Genomic DNA, 15,000 nt, shown 5'->3' on the forward strand with positions numbered 1-15,000 from the left:
TTGCTTTCCTGTCAGAAATCTCGTGTCAGAAACTCAAGGTCTTTTATGTCTAATCCAAGCTTTAACCAAAAATACATAAACTTAGTCCCTTTTAATTTCAAAGATAGCCTCCAAACCACTAGGCTTGTAAGCTTGATATTTAATAAAATAAAAACCCCCACACATTTGCCTGCTTACGTTATATTTTGATAGTTCATCCAGTAGAAAAACTAGTTTCTTAACAAGCTGTAATGAGTTTCCCATGTTAATTCCTAGAATAATGGAGCTACTTGTGAAAGAGCATGAATTAATTTCTCTGTCTTACCAGTTCTATCCTACAAAAATGTTTGTGCAAAGCAGCTTCAGGTCCTGACACTTCCACTACGAAGTCAATACTACTTCTTGGGTTTAACTGATGCAATAGAAATGCCAGACAGACACGAGGCTCCTGCTTGCACAAAAATGACTATTGTTACAAGGAAAGTTATTATCCTTCCCAAGCTTGTTCATGCTGAAGCTTAGGATGAAATTGCTGCTGCTCTTAGAAGACACATCCAGGGAGGCATTCCTCAATGACTCCAACAGCAGCCCAAGACATGAAATCCATCTTTCAAGATTCAAGTTTTCAAGCTGTCTCCTCTCCTTACTTTTTCGTTACTGACTCAAGTCACACTTGCCATCATTATCACTTTTCTTTATTCCTTTCACCATGCATATTACATGGCCTTAGTGTGATTATGCAGATCCTATGTAATACAGAGGGAAAAGGAGATACCAGGGTGGCATCTCCATCCCTGGATGTTTCCACGAGTCACCTGAAACCTTGACTGACCTGATCTAGCGTTGGGGACACTGGCACTTCAAGTGGGAGCTTGGAGTAGACGACCTTCAGAGGTCCCTAACTTCCAACATTTCTATGAGCCTAAGCAAACAGAAACAAAGAGAGGGTCTGAGACACAAAAGGGGAGACATAAGCCCCAGAGCCACAGGAGTTCTGCCATGTATGGTCTTCAAGTCTACTCCTCCACTGTTTTTTCTAATTCTGCAGTCTCTATTTAGAATCTATTTTAGCTTTTAAAGTCAGAGTTTAATCAAACACCAAGCAGTTTCCATATTGGGTAGAGTGAATTCACAGAGACTGATAAGCCATCCTGTGGGAATATCAGAGCTGAAATGACATGACAATTCACAACAATTAACATTGGGTACTTAAACATTTAAGTGCTATTTTAGACTAGCAACAGAGTTTAACACTTATGGAGAAATGCAGGATGGAAATCCCTTGGAAATCAGAGTAGAGATATATGGATACATTGCTGATTACTAATTAGCCAATTCCTCTATTTAATGAGTGCTTTAACAATACATTCACACAGCTTCTTTCATCAACAAATTATCAAGTTTGTTTGAATGACGGCATTTTCCATAAAACTTTGTCAGTCACCACTTATTATACCTCTAGCTTTTAATTTGCTAACAAATAAATATTTTATGAATTACTCCATTACAGTAATGGATGTTAGTTTAACCGCCATATAATTTAACAGGGCTTGGCTGTTATAAATGTTAGCAGAGATCAATGCTTTTCTCTTTCTAGGACTATTAAAAGTTACATTACCAGGTCAGGGAAACACCCAGTTAACCCCCTAGTCTTGGAGAAGAACTCCAGGCTCACCAGCTCGAGGAGTTATTATCCTCATAATGTTTCATTTAAACTCATTACACTTGAAACACACAGGCAGAGACCAAACACAATGACAGCAACAAGCACTGTCCTTTGTGGCTTTGCTGCCTTGTTGGAAAAAAATATTTAGGAGACATGAAACAGAAACAAAAGGTACATGCAGCAGCAGGGTACGAGAATGAGCAGACATGCATGCAGGAAAGAGAGAACAGGAACAGAAGGAGGAATCTGAGGAAGTCACTAATCAGCACAGGGCAGAAGTGCAGTCCTCTCAATGATGGGGACACCCTGATCTTTGTTTGCTTTAAATAGACTGCTCAAGATACAGGATTTTGCTGCCGTCTTTCTACATGGATCTCCATGTAGAGCCATATGGCAAGGCAGAATATGAGTTCACATGCTTTCAAAACAAATGTGGCATGGTCTTCAAACTTCTGAGACTTAACAGTCTCTGAGTGACTGGCTCGATTTAGCTAATCTGAAAACAAACAATACCCAAAAAAGCACCTTCTACCCAAATCAAAATTTCTACACATTTCTCCACATAGCTCTCCTTCAATCACTGAGGATTGACTGGTTCCTGTTCTCAGTTTCACCTCTGTTCTGCAGTCATCCATCCCTTTTGGTTTTATTATCAATATTTTATACACACCATTTCTGAAGTGATTTCATCCCTTCATGTTTGCTATAAAATATGACTGAACAACCTAGGATAATGCAAACATGTACATTTCTTTTGCTAGATACTGGATTGGGCCTTTCTCTTGAAGTTTGTCCTCACTCTAGACAGCAGTATTTCAGGCCTTTTAGTTGCTCACTTTTGTTTTTTTCTGGTTTTTTGGTTTGGTTTTTGGAGGGGGGAGGGGGACCCTGTTTTATTAGTTGTTTTTTGGGTTTTTTTCTTTTTCCCCCGGTGGGGAGGGGATTGTTGTTTTTAATAAAAAAATGGCATCTCACTTTCCATCACCTTCTGCCTACTCTGAAGAACTGCTGTTTATTCTCAACCCTTCAGCTTTTGGGAAGTAAGTCTTAGTGAAATTCTTCTGAAACATCAAACATGTCTATTAGCAGGTAGTATGATATTTGCTCAGGGTGATGTTAAACCCATCATGATTACAGGGTCACTTAACCCACCACAAATTTCTAATCTTGTAATTAATGTGTACATCATAAGCATATCTCATGATCCAAAATTAAAAGCCAAGGTACAAGAGATAGTACTCTTTATGTCAGAAGGTAAGACCTTCCAAACTAAATTCTCAAAATATTTTTAGACATGTGCTTATGCAGGTACTGAACACATCACATTTCCTCCAATGGTTTCTGGAGAAACTGCACTGACTACAGAATCTGCACTTAGCTTATTGATCCTCACTTACTCTATACTCCCCAGCTCAAAATTACTAAAGGCCCCACAACAAACAGAAATCAGAGTCCTGCTCTCTTTCTTCTATTCATCCTCCCCTAAACACAATTAGCTACATAGTTTTATATTCCTTTAGCACAATTAACACAACAGTTTTCTATTAGGCCGATTTTACCAGATCTTTTTTCAGTTAAAATCTTCTCTAATTTTATACTCATTGACATATATTTGAATTTGGTATGCAAGAAAGAGGGTGGAAAAGGGAAGCAACTTCCATTTGTGAACAACACAGGGCTAGACAGAATATTTTTTCTTTAGCACTTTCCCTTGTAGCGTTACCTTACATTAGCATCCATGTTAGAGATGTTACCTCTGTTACTTGACAAATATAGTATTACCCCACTTGCCAGGCCTTCCTTGGTATCAGCCTTCTAGAATCAGTATTTAATAAAAAGAGCCATTTCTGTCTGCTTCAAGCCAACTACATGCTCCCTCCAGCTACTCAGGTCTCCTGTTTCCAGAGCCTGCCACCAGACAAGCAAAGTGTCAAAACCCACCTGGATTTTATTCTTTCCCATTTCACTTCCAAGATCTTGAGGTCCCCTCTTTCTTACTTAGTTCTATCTATATGATTACTTGCACAAACTCAGAAGACTTTCTGCCTTACAATTGCAGTCTTGTGTTTAATAAAATGGTTTGTGGAATTCCATTTTAATATCCTTCTTAAAGACATGTTCATATATTTTTAAATTCACAGTGATCTTTTCCTTTCAAGACTGCCACATTACAGGACAGCTGCAGCACTTAGCACAGGTAATTGTAATGAACGTGTTAAGGGTGGTATGAGTGGAGAACACCTGGGTACACATAGGTGTAGAAGCACAAGAAAGAACAAATGGAAACACAAGGGCTGGAACAGAGGTCTGTTGGTGGAAGTCAGATTAGCAGGTCACTGACATCCTTGAACACTAGTGCAGGAAGTTCCTCAGGGCACACAGATTAGGAGATGAAGGACAGGAGCAGCACAGGATGGTGAGACCACATACCAGAAAAATTGATTTGGACACACATCTTGGTTCTCTTGGCACATGCAAGCATTCATGTTTGAGAGTGAGACTTTGTAAGGTAATTTGAAAAATAATAATATTAAGTCACTTTCCCTTCCTCTAGCTAATCTAATTGGTACAATGTTATTTTTACTCTGGCATGTGTTACACCTCCTTTTTGGTATGCAAATCTTAAAACATGGCATGTAAGTAAGTAGAATATTAAACACCTGATCTTGTGCTTTTCTCAACACATATTAAACTATTTCATAAAAACATGCAAAACTAACATTGTAACTTACTCTCAGTTACAGCCAACCCTAGTTTTATCGAAAACCTCTGGAAATTAAAGCAAGAGACAGACCTGATGGTTAAATTGAGAATCCCTATAAAGTCACATTATTCCTATTTTCTGTGACTGTTTGGTGCATATTTCAGTAATTTCTGTGACTCCCCTGCTAGCAAAGCCTCACCAAATTAAACATTGTCAAAACACACTTCTACTAAAGGTAATGAAAGCCTTCAAACATGAACAACAGCAAAACTGTTAAAGAAATATTCCTGGATGTACTTGGCATGCAAATACTGCATCACTAACCTGAAAATAAAACACTATTAATTCATTTTCACAGCGTAAAATGTCAAATGTGAATAAAAATCCTAATTCCTCAGATATTTAAAGCAAAAGAGTTTAAACAAGTTAATGACATTATCAGTGATCCAAGGAAATCTGCATGCAGAACTCCATTTTTGAACTGTCATTGTCCTTGAGCTGTTTAAGCCTCAGAGCATTTATTCAGCATCTCAATGTTTCATACTCCTCCAATCAACTCCCCTCACTCTTCCTACATAGGTCCTACCCTCCCACACTGATATTTCCCCCTGGCATGAAGATTTTCACCAGACCTCTAAAGCCAAGAGAAATGCAGTGCTGCTTATGTAATGCTTGCTGTGAAATCTTTGCTTATTCCCTGTCATTTTGCATTTCAGACTCCTGAGACTGCTCAGATACTATTTTCACTTTTTTGCACACTTTTAGTTCAATCTAATATAAAGTTCAGTTAATTTATATTATATGCTGAAATGAAAAATTTATTACAGTAATTTTTAGCCCGAAGGAGTAGATGTTATCAATAAGTTAAAATACCTTCAGCTTTGCCTCAGGATGTTCATATGCCTGAAGCATTCTGTCTTCTCATGATAATACAGTATTTGCTCCAGTCACATTTCCTAAAATTACCTTTAACTTCTTTTCACTTTAATACATTTTTGAAGAAAATACGTATTTCCAATAATTTCTTAGTATTTTCAATCACTTTGTGCATATATGAACATTTTAAAATGGCAAATTTATACAAGCTACTACTTTTAAGACTGTCATAAGAAACAGCATATAAAAACATTTTTGAAAGATATTTTCCAAAATAAGATTTAAGCAAGAGTAGCATTTAAACATACCATGACTTGTACATATCATAGCTTAAATTGTACAACTGTAAGAATTAAAGCAGCTCTACCAGTTTTACATTCAACACTGCCAACTGAATCTCCAAATGCTGAAAAAAATGCAAAAATATGTGTCCTGGTTTTGGACAAAAGGAAAAATGATGTAAGCTCTTGATTATGTGTCCTGGATGCTGTAATATTCCCCAGGTGGTGGCATCTTAATGACAACCAGGGCAATAAAACTAAAGAATTTATTGACAGATTTATCTGTCAAGGAACAGTATCTCTTACCAGGAAGCTCCTTTAAAACAAGAATTAGATTAATGCTTTTGAAAAGCAAGTCTTGTTCTAATGAGTCCCCTCTATTAGTAGATACTTTCATAGCAAATGAGCAGCAAATTTTCCTCTCCCAAAGGCCAGCAAATTTGACAAACATGCTGATGAAGACTGTTGAAAGAAAAACTTGTCTTGGGGATTTTACTAGAAAAGACTTCTACAGAACAAAGGGTTGCAAAATTATTTCTGTAACAGAAAAACGTTTAAAATCAGACCTAGTCGCCATGGAGAATTTTTGTTTCAGAAGGGAAAATGATAAGCACAGGTTAGACATGCAAATTATTTAGCTTATAACTTTCCTTCTAAAATTTACAATTGAACTGCATCTCCCATTCCCAGATTGTACCCATCTCTTCCAATAAACACTTTTTTCCTAAAACTAAGATAATTTCAGAATTGCAACAATGACAAAACATTTTTCCCGTTTGTTACTAATAAATATAATCCCTTATAAGAAATATAAACTGAAAATGTTTGCTCGCAAATTATTAATAGACAAATAATGCATATTTATTATTTAAAAATGCTGTATACACATAAATGTTACTAGTAGTTCAGCACTGAAGAAAAGGAATATAATAAATATAATAATAAAGAGATTTTCAACCAAGTAGAAGTCAGAAATGCCAGAACTGTAAAGTTTATAGGTCTCAGAATCTGGCAATAATTTCTTTCAAGACTACAATGAATTTTAGCAGTCCTGTATGCTAAAAAAAAAAAAATCATGGAAACGAAAAGAAGTTGACACAAAGATTCACATATGTTAAATTTTCAAAATACAGACTTAATAGCTAAGCATCAGAAAGCAGGCACTTCATGATTTCAGACCTGAATTCTCAATTGAAGCTTGCTTATTTATCCTCTGCATAAAGCACCTAAAATGAAATCCAAATTTAGGAGAAATTTTTGCACCCAATTCAACAACTAGCTGATGTCTATTTCCTTTTTAATACCAATAAGCACAAAAAACATATAGGATTCTTGCATTATACTGGAGGGTCTGGAAAAACAGAAGTCACACTCCCATCTCAACAAAGTATTCCTCATAATATTTTACTTCCTCAGGTAAGAAACTTAGGCATGAAAGGAAAGAAAATGTCTGCATACCTGAGTTAATCTTTATATTCAGAAAACAAATGAGAGTTAAGACAACTTTTTCAGACGTATTAAACATTTCTGTTTCTTATCAGTCAATTTCTGCTTTCACCTGCCATTGCTGATTACCCCTTAGTTGAAGCAACAACTTTTATTTAAATGAAATGCATTGATAGCAGCTGTTTAACTAATGCAAACGAGCAAAGAAGCAAGAAATAATATCTTAAGAAAGCAGAGAACATGGCTGTTATACAGAGAAGAATCCCTGCAAATTTGCTATCTTAATGACCTACACCACAGTCATATTTTCAGCTCATTGGAATATGCACATGCAACCCCCCTGTTTTCCAACAGGGCTAATGTTTTAAATCATTTTTATGAAAATATTTGCATTTACATTGGACTCCAGTGATTACTTGGCTCATACCATGTGAGCATGCAATCAGTTTATTACTGCAGCCTTTCTAATACAGTCCTACTGATGACTCATCTGTACAAAGAACAACCACAAACATTTTCCTTGAGAGATGGATTTTTGATCGCTCAGTTCTAGCAGTGTTTTAGAAGCCCAGAAGAAAGTAAAAAACACTGCTTCTTCCTGGAAGAAGTGTTTCAGTCAAAAGCAGCTTGGAACATGCAGACTCTACAGACTGCTATGGACTTCTGCTGCTGTATTTAGCATCTCCTACTGTTTTAGCTGTTTCTTTTTTCTATGTTGTAACAATCACGCCCTTTATAGTAAATCCAAGACATTTTTTGCCTTTTAATGAAGTTTCAAATACTTAGTGAAACTACTGTGCAGCAACTCCGCAAACAGAGCTTTTCAAAACATTTCTGTACATTTAACACTGACCTGCTAAATCCAGAAACAGAGATGGCTCCCCTGTTTCCAGTCCAAGATAAATTCAGCCACTGGATGAGAGTGCAGCGAGACTGTAGGTACTCCAGGGATGTGTCATTAATCCTCGCCCAGTAAGGTTGTAAACTGAGATGAATGTACTGTAGAGGATCACAGCAATGTTGATACAGTAGTTTACAAGTTTGTGCTAGTCTACACAGGTCTGGTACTGTAAGGTGACTCAAAATCAACTGGATGAGCTACATCAAAAACAGGAAAAAAAAAAGTCACAGATGGTCATACAGCGCTTAAAGTGTAAAGGGAAAACTGCAAAGAAATAAGATAATATGTTCGAACTTCAAAGAAAGTAAAACCTTTTACTTAAAAGTAACTTCTCAAATAAATCGATTAACTATTAAATAGAACTGCACTGCCTTCTCAATTTGACAACATGTTAAACAAGAAAGGAAAAAGCAGATCAGCATATGAAAATGACAGGAAGCTTTCAAATCAGAAGTTTCTTTATCCATGCTAATTTACACAGTGATATATATGTAAACACTATGTTTATATATTTCTTTTCACTAAGTCTGCTCTTTCATTGAGCAGAACACAGAACTGGCATCCTCCTTCTTCTCGGTATTTGGTTTTTAAGATGGGAGATATTTGCAAAGTACATGGAAAAACCATACCAATGTCCCAGTTTCCCCAGACGCTGAACCAATTTCAGATTTATTCCTCTTCTCCCTGCTTTAAAAGCCAGTGTTTTGTCTTCTATCTTATATCCTCTCCTGTAGACTATGCAACCAGGTAAAAAATTCAACATAATCAGATCTCCTTGTACAATCTCTCCCTTGCTGCAATACTTTGAGAGCATTCTTGTTCTACACCAGAGCCAAATCTGAAAGGCAAAACCCCTTTTCAACTGTATGAGTTGAATCATTTCAGCTCCAGAATAATCACCAGCCTTTCTGACTGGCATCACTGTAACATTTTTTGTAATAACTTATATCCCACTCAGAAACTAAGAAATATCCCTCCTCTCCCATCACACTCTCTCCTCCTTTCCAAGGAAAGATCAACATGCACACAGACATAAATACTCACTTTAGGAAATAACAAAAACGCCCAACAAAATAAATCTCCTTTACCTTAGGAACTGCGAGAAAATGCACTTGAAAAATGAAATCTAGAAATTAATGTTTACTTTACCAGAGCTGTCTCTAGCAGCCGTAAGTACATGCACTCAAATTATATAACTTAAATTGACTGTTTTCAAGCAGAGTGGGAAACAGTAACTTCCTGAAATGAATCAGTGTAAATTAAAAAACCACTAGTCACAAATCAACTTAAATGGAAGAGAATCCTGTGGACCTTTCAAAATACCAACATGTTTCATTTTAATGTCTTAGAAAGATTCATAAGACAAATCCACCAAAAATCAGAATAAAATCTGTGACATAAAATTAAAATGGAGCTTTTTGTGAGATCCAAACAGATTGTACTTCCAATGTATCACTTTATTATGCAGCTACTTGCCACCTCCTCTCCTCCCCCCTTTATTTTTGGAACAACAAAACAATTCAACTTCCTGCAAAATGGAAAATGTTACTTCCTACTCAGCTCCAGATTTAGTATTTCGATTTCTAACAAGAGCTACATATCTTACAAAATTTTAGTTCAACTCCAATGCAAAAATTCAGTGTTTGATATACTCCAGTTTCTTTCATGCTTGGTTCCAAGCCTTTCATCTTCTCTTCTTGCTTGTCCTTTCTCCTAAAAGCAGCCCAGGCTTTTGTTTCTGCAGGTATCTGGAACCCAGATTGATGCAGAGGACCAACACAGACCTTTCAATGTAAAAGAACATATGTGTGTGTGTGTATGTGTGTGTGTGTGTGTGTGTGTAAAATATGTATGCATATTTTACATATATGCATTTATATTATAATCAGCAAAGTTTGCACCCAACTGACATTTAGAAACCTGTTGACATCTTGAAACCAAAAATATCAAAAGTCGCTAGCAGCTAACAGACATAATCCTAAATTAATACGTTTATTTTTGCAAACTTTCAGCTAATCTACACTAGGTAAGTCAGCTAAATATCTATTTTATTAAGGCCTTTTCCCTCAGATTTTTCTCCTATGGTTATTTACTAAGTTTTCTAGAGCTGAAAGCTCAGCAGAGGCTGCACAATTAGCAGAATTCATATCTACAATTAATGTATATCATACATAATGTCTGACAAAAGCAAAATAATACAAATTTCATTCAATGAAAAAAAAGTTATTTTGTAACTTCCGAGCAATACAGAGAATGGTGAATGAAACTATAAATGATTGAACAATGTCCATTTACACTAACTGATGTTAGTTAGTGTAGAAATTACTTCAATGAGGTTTTTGTAACACTCAGGATGTCTTTCCACAACTGAGATGAAAAATGCGTGTTTAATTTTTACTGAAATTATGCTAATTCATAATATATAGAATGAAAACATACAATGAAATGCCACTCCTGTGATATTATGTTATAAAGTGCTTTTTTCCTGGCTTTTCATTAAACAAAGACAACAGATTCAAACCGTACAGGCTAATAACCATTAATCACCATTAGCCTGGAGTCTGGTGTCTGTCAGGACACACTTTTTGTGTCTGTGTACCCTAGCATGAACTACAGTTTGATATCATAATGAGAATGTGACATGATGTGCTGTACTGTGCTACTCTGTGTTCGTGGTGATTCCAAGAATGCTACAGAACTGAGTATCTGCTTTGAAAGCTAATTTCATAATGCAGTTTCTCACAAACAATAGTTTTCGCTGTGATTTTATGAAAAATTATGACACTCATTATTATTTCACACTTTCTTATAAATCAATCAATAAAAACAAAGTTTATTGGAAAAAAACAATAGAAAGAAGAAAACAAAATATAATTTATACAACACTGATTGCCTTTTTAGGCTGTGATGGACTGAAAGTATTAAAAGTACTTCCTCTCCAATTTCCAGGGCAAACATGGCACATGCCAGCTTGAAACACGTGGTGAGATCGATGAACACCCACTATGATGAACACCTCCAAAACCAGAAGGTTTGCAAACCACAGTTCTCCACAATTCAACAAACAGAAGTACACAAAATCACAGAAGTACACAAAATTTTGTGCTGAGAACAAAAAGGATCCTGATTCCTACCCAATCCATATTTTTAAGAATATGGTAGTCCCCGATTGCAGCATCTCACAGGCATATTTTTGAACTACCAAATAAAAAGTGTAACATCTTAAAAGAAAAAGAGGGGGGGAAAAAGGCTTCTCACCCACAGCAAAGTTTGCTCATAAGCCCAGAAAGAATTTCCACTCCTCAGTACAGGGGGCAAAACTTTACCAATGGTGTAGTTTCTAAATACGTACTGAACCAGAAGTTTCTCTAGCTTTTTAATCCTTTTTTTCTTTTCTTTTTTTCCCAAAAAACAGCAAGCAACAACCATTTGTACCCACTAAAACACTTTCTGTGGCTAGAGCACAGTAACACACAACTTGGTTTTGTCAGAAAAGAATGTCGGGATGGTGGTCAAACCTACAATATCTGTACTTTCTACAAATTTCCTTTTTCAATTCTTCCATGTGAAGATGGAATGGTTTTCCAACAAAAAAATACACTGGCCTATGCAAACCACTCATTCAGAAACATACAAATGTGCAACTTGCAATTTTTTGACTCTTGCAGCTAGAGCTGCTACAGCTTAGACTCCATTTAATTAGAACTGATATTAAAACATGCTTAGGTGTAAAGGACAAAGGATATGTACACAAAGAGGCAAAGAGAGAAGGCAAGAAGATGGTATTCCAGGGTTTTTGACATTTCTCAGCATAGTTTAAGAAAACACACATCCCTGGTTCCACAACAATACGACTTGCACCAGCAAATGCACACACGCTTAATAGTGCTTGTGAATACCTGCAGAAATGTGATAAAAAAAAAAAAAGTGATAAACTGTCACACTACCAAGTACAATATTTTCGTTGTTCTGATGCCCAACTCTTCCCGCTGGACTAGAAAGTAGGAAACTGGGATTTCTGCTGTCACAAAACCAGTACAGAAATAGCATTTTATAGTTTTCTGATGAATATTCCACCCATATTTTCAGTTTCTTTTAATCAAAGCAGAAGAAAAAAATGTTCTTGGTATTGACAGACCATATAAATTTATTCATGAAACCAAACGTTAAAAAATGGATAAAAAAGGAAGCTCGTAGACTAACAGAGCAGAAAAACCCAATAAAGTACATGGAGACAGAAGTTCATAGGAGTAACAAGACTACAAAAATACTTCCTAAATTAAAATTTTAATATGTGTAATCAACCATTTATGGTTTGATTCAACGATCTTGGAGGTCTTTTCCAACCTTCATGATTCTATGATCATGTGGAACAGAAGATTGATTAATCTCTCTGATATTCTAGTATACTACAAATCAAGTCATCCAGCCTTTTCAAACAAGAAAAATTCCCACATTTAAATAAAGTTTTATCTACACTTAATTTCCTTGAACTATTAAAACCAACATGTTTTAAAACTTTCAAACAATTATGATAAGTACTTTCTTCACTTCAGTACTGCTATGGAAGCACCAGCAGTAATATATATTATGCACCACGTGTACTCTGGGGAAAAAACAACCAACCAAGCAACACTAGAGCTAACTCACGATAAAGTCAGTATTCTCGTTTATTATTCCACTGCATCAACAACAACAAAAAACAAGCCCAAACCAAACTCAAGCGGTTTGGTTTCAAGAGAAGTTTCAAGAGAAGACAGTAAGAGTTGTTACATTCTCTTCCTTTCTCTTTCCTCTTTACAAGCACAGCAAACTTCTGCAGGCTACTAGGGCACATGGTCACCCAACTAAGGCCTTCATGTGTCAAACTGGGGTACTTAGAGTCAAAAGATATGGTAAGACCAAAATACTATTTCATTCTGTAAACACCCTTCAATCCGTGGCAGCACACCTCACCACACTTCTTTCCCTTCCAAAAGTGAGTCTGGTTCAAGCCACAAGCACTCTGAGTATTTGTTGAGTTACCACAGTGAATAAACACTTGCTGCCTCTGACAGATTGCAGCACACTGAAGAGCAGGATTAATCTTACCTCTGTCCAGACCCGAAGGTCTGACCAGCAAGTAAAGGCTCCTTTCCATGATATGCCCACAGTTTATTTCAGGAGAGGTGAAGATAATTGTTTCATCTCTCAATTCTTACTCCAATCAGGGTACCAGCTTTCATAAACAGCTGCACCCCACTGAGAACTGCCTGGCCTGCACATGGTATTCAGCAATCATACTCCACAATTCCATTGTACTGGAAATTAGACGAAAGAAAACACTCATCTACAGACTCTGAGCACATTTGCAACCATCGTGTTGCCCGGGGATCTGAAAGGAGTTTATTCACAACTGTTTTCTGTGCTAAGAGCAGAATAAAAAGCAGAAATAAAAAAAAAAAAAAAAAAAAAAAAAAAAACCCCACAGTATGCAGAAGTCCAGTTATAAGGTATTTTACCTGCCCCACAATTCAAAACTTAGTTGGATGGAAAAAACTCACTTAATAATAATATAAAAATATTAAGTCACTTTCAAGAACAAAGCTCTGTAAGTTCCGTTAGAAAGAAAACAGGAAAACAAACTCTTTCCAGTTCCAGATGTTGACTGAATCTTTTCATATCTCTTCTGTATATTTTCTTTGTCAAGCATGAGGACTAAATACCCACTGGAAAACTCCTAAAAGCTTCTAAATTCAAGAGCTGGAAATCCAAGGCTAGAATAATTGGTGTAAAAACTGTGTGAATACACAGATTCTTGAGAACTGAGAGTGCAATAACTACGTAAATACCTAACATCCACCCATGGAAGCAGACAGACTTACAGAATTCAGGCATACCTATACAGTAAATGCAGGAGATTCACAAGGAATGCAAGGAACTAACCAAGAAAAAACAACAGTCCTGATCAACACCTTCTAAAGCACCTTTGCACCCTTAATAGCCAAGAAAATGATTGAGCATAAACACGTTTTTCTTACCTCATAAGGCAGTTTATCAAAATATCCATTAGTTGGCCATTCCCTGAGGGTAACAATGCTGAACTGTTTATTAAGGGTGTCCATTCCACAGCCAAATTTTTCTTCATCCTCCTCTTCATCTATATCATTCATATCAATCATTGAAGTCTTAAGTGAAAGCACAGGCCTCTCTTTCACACCATGTAGTACTACTGCATCCAATTCAGTGTAATAGTCCAGAAGGGAGCTGTTCACTTCCAGTCGGATTAAGTTTGTGGGAAAGTTTATCTGTTTGATACAAGGTGTGAACTGCCGAGCCTGAGGACCATTCACCTTCGTAGGTGCCTCAGACCAAAGTACTTCCCATCTGTGAAAAAAAAATACACAAATACAGTACAGGAATTAAGATCAAAGTTACGTAAGCAACTCCTCAGCACAGTAAGAGAGCAACATCATCTGTCAAAAGTATTTAACAAGCAAGAAAAATGGCTGAAAAGATGATTTATGAAATTTTCCATAGATTTGATAAATATCCTATGGATGAATTTAACAGGACACACTAATTCATGGCCTTAGCATATTTTCTCTGCATCGCTGAATAACAAAATAAGCTCAGTCAGACTCAGCCACTTGTGTTAGTGTTATCTGTGCCCAAGTTCACAGGTAAGGTAATCAAAACAAATGGGTTGCTGATGTCTTGGCAATGATGGCATGTTAGTGTAAGTACACATGGAACAGTCTTGCCATGTAACCCAAAGAGAGTCATCTGACCTTTTATTTCTACAAAACAAAATTAAAAAACCCCACCACCCAGACTCTTTAATATCAAGCCTGTTCAAATTACAGTATTACAAATTACTAAAAAAAAAAAACAAAAAAATTACTTTGTTTATCTGCCTAGGCAAGCAAAGTGTTCCTTTAGAAGCAATTCACTGAAAAATTAGCAAAGACAGTAGAAACTTCAAGTCATTTTTGAAAGGGTCTTTTGCACAAGACATCAGAATTTCCAACTGCTGAACTGAAAAGTCTTTCTCCTCTCTGGTCCAGTGACAGACAGAAGTTCAGGGTATGCACAGAACTACCACACATACATCCTTACTTTCACACATAGACCCCAAATCTCCTCCAGTAAGTGACAGGGAAACGTG

General features: G+C 36.4%; 1 protein-coding gene across 1 annotated transcript in view; it reads right to left on the reverse strand.

Moving 5' to 3' along the window:
- FBXL4 (F-box and leucine rich repeat protein 4) overlaps positions 1–15,000 on the reverse strand; it is a 44,844-nt gene that overhangs the window by 21,142 nt on the left and 8,702 nt on the right. The window contains exons 2-3 of the mRNA XM_062489894.1: positions 13,874–14,219; positions 7,806–8,050 (exon numbers count right to left, since the gene is read on the reverse strand). Coding sequence (XP_062345878.1) covers positions 7,806–8,050; positions 13,874–14,219 — 591 coding nt within the window. The remainder of the gene's footprint in view (positions 1–7,805; positions 8,051–13,873; positions 14,220–15,000) is intronic.

This window comes from Cinclus cinclus, chromosome 3, assembly GCF_963662255.1.
Source record: "Cinclus cinclus chromosome 3, bCinCin1.1, whole genome shotgun sequence".
NCBI lineage: Eukaryota > Metazoa > Chordata > Aves > Passeriformes > Cinclidae > Cinclus > Cinclus cinclus.